Here is a 5,740-nt window from a genome sequence, read left to right on the forward strand (position 1 = left end):
TAAATGGTACGGATAATTTCCGCTCCAAATCCGCATCCGTATCCGTTTTTGAGGATATGGTATGCATTTTTAGAAATCCGCCGGATATGGATACGGATGCGGATAGTGATCAAGCGGATATCCGACTGGATACGGTAGAGGATATGGTATTGATACTATCCGACGGATACGGATTATCCGACATTTTTTGCGGATTATCCGAGGTCCACAAAGAGGATAATCCGAAAAAACTAGCCCAACCCTAAATATTTAGATAATATATTTAGTTCATCGGCCAAACTATGTATTCTATTAGCACGCAATTTGCTTTGTTGTACGAACAAGTGTGTACATTTAGCTATAGTCTATAATTACAAACATGTTTTACATAAAAAAACATACTTCTATTTTTTTATATGTATATTTTCTTAATAATCCGCATCCGATCCGAGTCCGGTCCGAATCCGCTCCATATCCGTAATCCGATATAATCCGCATCCGAATCCGCATACGATCATTATCCGCTCCGATCCGAATCCGTTACAAAAATATGGTAAAGGATATGATAAGAGCAATATCCGATCCGATCCGATCCGTTTACATCCCTACGCACAAAGGGAATAGTTCAAGAATCTATACGTAGATTAATGGGCTAAATTACATGGTCCATTACTTCAGCCCATCAAACATTAGTTTATGTGGGCTCATTAATATATGATCTCAGTTGGCAAATCATGGAGAATGCTCCCTGGTGCGGGCAAACTCTATTTGCGGCCTAATGTGACCTGCGTTGAGCTCGGCTCATACGGCCGCTCGCGCTGGGCCAGCCCATTTAGCGTGGCAGTTGTTTCCAGCTTCTGTTTTTTCGTCGGTTTTTGTTGGTTTTTGGCTTAAAATGTTCATGATTTAAAAATACTCAGATTTTGAAATATTATATTTTAAAAATATCAGATGTAGAAATTATTCACACTTTAAAAATATTCATAAATATAAAATATCTATATTTAAAATAAGGCCCCGTTTGGTTTCCTATATTTTAGTCAAAATCAGGGGTAATAATTATGGACCTACCGAGTCCACACTAAAACCGGCTCCGCTCGGTATTAAAAACGGCATGCCAAGAGGGTCCTAAGTTTTCTAAAAGAAGTTCCTTTTATTGTACATCATTTAAAAAAATACGGTAGGGAAAATCCCTAGGGCGATTCAAAAAAAAATTATAAGAATCCAAATTTGCATCTTTGGGAACCTAAACCTAAGTGCCTGAGTTCATCTACTTACCTAACCAAATGAGCTACGATCACATCTTGTTATTGTGCCTCATTGGGAGCGGCCCATGAAGAAAGCACCGCACACAGGACGCTATCCCTCCCGCCTCGAGTGGTGAATAGAAGCCTCCCAGCGTGCGCGATGTTGTGCACAAGTTTCACTTAAGAGTTGAATGTTGTGGGCTTGGCCCTCATCAACAACTTTGTTAGTTTTCGTTGCCTTTGTTGTTTTTCTTTTGTTTGTTGTTTTTCTTTTGTTTAATGGGGACTACTTGTTTTGACAAAGATTAGTTCTTTCGTCATTTTTTATTTTATTTGTTTTTTCCCTTAGTTCTATTTTTTCGCATGTTTCTTTCCCATTTCTTTCTATTTTCTTCAATTTTTCTCTTTCATATGTTTCGTCCCATTTTTTTTGTATTTCCCTTTTCCTTTTCATTTTAAGTCAGATTCATATATTTGTCATAATTTTTATTTTCTTGTTCCATTTTTATCTTAAAGTGTATTCCTCTTATAGTGATGAAATATTTTACGAGCGCTAACTTTTTCCAAATTTTAGTTGTGATTTGTTCCACAGTTGCTGAAAGTCTTGTTTCTCTTGGTATAACACGGTTCCAGTCTAGCGCAGGAGCTACATGGATATGAATTTATTGAGCGTGCAAAGGTGGATGGACAAATTGGAGGGGGTGGTTCCCTATCTTGTAGATGGGTGTATATCTATTATTCAGTATGGTGACGATACAATTATTTTTATGGAACATGACTTAGATAAAGCGAGAAACCTGAAATTAATCTTATCAACTTTCGAACAATTATCTGGGTTAAAGATAAACTTCGATAAGAGTGAACTATTTTGTTTTCGCGAGGCCCAGGACGACGCCGACGTATATGCCAAACTTTTTGGTTGTGGGTTAGGCCAATTTCCAATTAGCTACCTCGGTATTCCGATTCATTTCCGGAGACTTACTTTAGTCGAATGGAAACACGTCGAGGAGAGATTGCAAAAGCGTCTCAGCAGCTGGAAAGGAAAATTACTATCTCTGGGAGGGAGGTTGGTGCTCCTAAATTCAGTCTTGACAAACATGGTAACGTATATGATCAACTTCTTCCAGATTCCCAAAAGAGTCTTGCATCGTCTTCATTATTTCCGATCAAGATTTTTTTTGGCAAGAAGATAGTGAGAAAAAGAACTATCGGCTCACCAAATGGAGTGTGGTTTGTCGTCCCAAGGACCAAGAAGGGCTTGGTATTCATGACCTAGCTTGAGGTCAAGAATAGAACACTGCTGGGTAAATGGCTGGCAAAGCTTCTTACGGGGGATGGGGTTTGGCAAACTATTCTGCAAAGAAAATATGTTGGCTCAAAAGCGATATCTCAAGTTATTTGGAAACCTGGGGTCTCACTTCTAGGCTGGCCTTATGGCGACAAAGAAATACTTCTTCTCATATGGTTGTTTCTCTCTCAGGGATGGATTAGAGATAAGATTTTGGGAGGATAAATGGTTGGGAAATACCACGCTTCGGAAACAGTATCTAGCTTTATACAATATTGTGCGTCATAAAGGAGATACCTTAGCTATGATGATGGGTACCTCTCCGCCTAGCATGACATTTAGACGAGATCTCATTGGGCCGAGGCTTGCATGTTGGGATGCATTGCTCTAGCGCTTGGCTTTTGTCCAGTTATCGCAAGGCCCTGATGAGTTTCGATGGAATCTAAATGAGTATGGTCTATTTTCTGTGGATTCGATGTATAGAGCCTTGCTTCAACCCATTGAGCCTATAGTCAATAATAATATCACCTGGGAAATGAAGATACCGGTAAAGACAAAAGTATTTGTGTGGTACTTTCGTAAAGGGGTCATTTTTACCAAAGACAACCTTGGTAATTGCAATTGGCACGACAGTAAGAAGTGTGTTTTTTGTCATCAGGATGAGACAATTAAGCACCTCTTCTTTCATTTTCATTTTGCTAGATCTATATGGGCAATCATCCAAATAGGTTTTACCTTATATCTGTCATGTAGTGTTACCATTATATTCGGTAATTGGCTTAATGGGGTGGATCATAGGTTTAAAATGCTTATTAGGGTGGAAGCGCTTGCCTTTATTTGGTAGCTATGGCTATGTAGAAATGACAATGTGTTTAATGATAAAAATTCTACTCTTTTGCAGGTTATCTACCGATGCACATCTTTGCTTCGTTCATGGTCGTCTCTGCAACGTATGGACAACAGAGACCTGTTTATGGAGGTGTCTACACGGTTGGAGTATATGGCAAAGGATTATATTAGTTGCATTGTCTTCGGATTGGACCACCTTCCCCTTAGGAATCGATGTATTGAGCCATGTCTTATGTATCGAGTCCTGTTTTATGTGCTCAACGGTTATGTGCATCGTTGTTATGCAGATGCTGAGTGTAATACTTAATACTTTTAAGTAATAAAATGCCCTTTATTAAAAAAACATTGCCACCCTTACCTCTGAGGCCAATACCTCTGACCTTTAAACTCTGAACTCATTTGCCAAATTCTCCTTTTGTTTTGTTTTTCTCATTTTCTTTTGAGCTGGAAAGTAAACTGAATTCCCACGGCAGGAACGAAAGCCGGCGTTTGGTTTAGCCAAAGCACTGGAACTCATACGACCTTTGTCCCTTTTCATCTTGTTTTTTGAAAGATGAAGCCTTCATGCTCGTCTACGTGGTTTCCTTGTGCGTTTTGTTGGCGCTTCCTTGACTACTAGCCGATTATCATGTGTTTCCGCGGCCGTACCTCCTCCTACCTTCGTACCCAATCTTTATTTTTGGATTTCTCCTCAATTTATCGTCTCAAGGAGTTAGTGAGAAAGTTTGAGATTGGTGTTTTATCTTTAGGAGAGTGCAAAGGCTTTGAGCCATCTGTTTTATCTTTCAGATACAGTTTTTCTTTTTCTTTTCGCGGGGTGTTTCAGATACAGTTAGTCGAGCCGGTACTAGAGTACACATGGACATGGTATGGTATTGATATCTAGTCAATCATTAGGAAGACTGATTCCATTTACTTGATCAGCATCACTGAGTGAATATCAGTTCGTTCCGAGTAGAGTGGAAAACTGGCTAAGCGATCACGAAAACAGAGAAAAAATCATAGAGGGTACGTAATGTGCCAGCTGATTGAGTATATCATCTAGTCTAGGTTCAACCAGAGTTGATCTAAAAAAAAAAAAGTTCAACCAGAGTAATGTACAGTTGGGTACGCGCGAGCCACAAATGTCAGATGGGCAAGATGGCGCTTCTGGAGCTCCGGCTGTGGCCGTGACTGAAGGAGAAGAAGGATCGGCGCAACCTCCCTGATGATTGCCGGCTGGCGGGGGCGCTGCTCTCCCCTATTTTGCTGCCGTCCTCCGAGAGGGCAGCGGAGTGGTGTGGCTGCCGCAGGGCCTTCTGCAGAGCGAGGTAGAGGTGCTTGTCGTTGCACGAGTCCATGGACATGGACCTTCTCATGGGCTGCTGCACGGCGTCCCTCCTCGGGTCAATGCACTCGTCGCCCATGCTCATCCTGCTGGCTCTGCCTCTGCCCCTGCCTGCCGGTGACGGCGAGGCGATGTCGATCACCACGGCGTCGGCATTGGCGGTGGACGCATCTGCCTGGAGGACGGCGACGATGTCGATGTGGTTGATTGTAATGTGGGGCGGCTGGCAGACGGGTTCAGACACGGCGGCCCTGCAGAGCGGGCAGTTGGCAGCGCCCTGGAGCCAGGCGTCGATGCAGTCGATGTGGAAGGCGTGGAGGCAGGCCGGGAGCCGCCGGAGCCTCTCCCCCTCCTGGAACTCGCTCAGGCACACCGCGCACTCGCTCGCCACCTGCAGGGGCTGTGGGCAATGCGGCTGCTGCTTGCGGTACCGGAGCGTGGGAATCCGCCGTATCGCCGCCTCCTCCATCCCCCGGCGCGGCGCGGGCTCCGGGGCGTAGACGACGTGGTGGTGGTGGTGCGTGGCGACGACGTCGTCGTGGATGTCGCGGCGCCAGGAGGCGAAGCCGCACCTGGTGAGGAAGAGGTAGTAGGAGAGGAGCAGGAGGGAGGTGGCGAGGATGCCGACGACGGAGACGGAGAGGATCACGAAGCTGTTGCCCGGGAACTGAGGCGTGCCCGGGGCGCCCATGGAGTGGAAGCCGATCGATCGAGCTCGCACGACGTAGGTAGTGCTCAATTAAGCGAGACGACCCACTACTTCTTGCAGCTGCAGATCGATCAATGCGGGTATTTGACGAGTGCCTGCTGAGGTTGGGTTGAAGACGACTAGAGTAGCAGAGAGCGTGTGTGATTATATATTCCGCGCGCTCCATTGACGAGTGCCGGAGAAGGAATCTGTCGGTCAGCGACAAGGCCACTGCGCGCGCCTTCGTGTTTGCGTGTTGTTTTGACCTTTTTGGCAACCAACTTGACCAGCCATGGGAGACTTTTTTGAAGAAGGAAGTTGCTCTTGCTAGTTAGTACACACAACATGTCGCGCGTGCAGGC

At 44.5% G+C, this 5,740-nt stretch overlaps 1 protein-coding gene across 1 annotated transcript; it reads right to left on the reverse strand.

The window, feature by feature from the left end:
- Positions 1 to 4,192: 4,192 nt before the first annotated feature.
- Positions 4,193 to 5,491, reverse strand: LOC124681880 (RING-H2 finger protein ATL16-like). The gene has a single exon (XM_047216661.1). The coding sequence runs from the start codon at positions 5,379 to 5,381 to the stop codon at positions 4,491 to 4,493; it is 891 nt and encodes a 296-aa protein (XP_047072617.1). The 5' UTR covers positions 5,382 to 5,491; the 3' UTR covers positions 4,193 to 4,490.
- Between the last annotated feature and the right edge of the window lie 249 nt (positions 5,492 to 5,740).

Source organism: Lolium rigidum, chromosome 1, assembly GCF_022539505.1.
Source record: "Lolium rigidum isolate FL_2022 chromosome 1, APGP_CSIRO_Lrig_0.1, whole genome shotgun sequence".
Classification (NCBI taxonomy): domain Eukaryota; kingdom Viridiplantae; phylum Streptophyta; class Magnoliopsida; order Poales; family Poaceae; genus Lolium; species Lolium rigidum.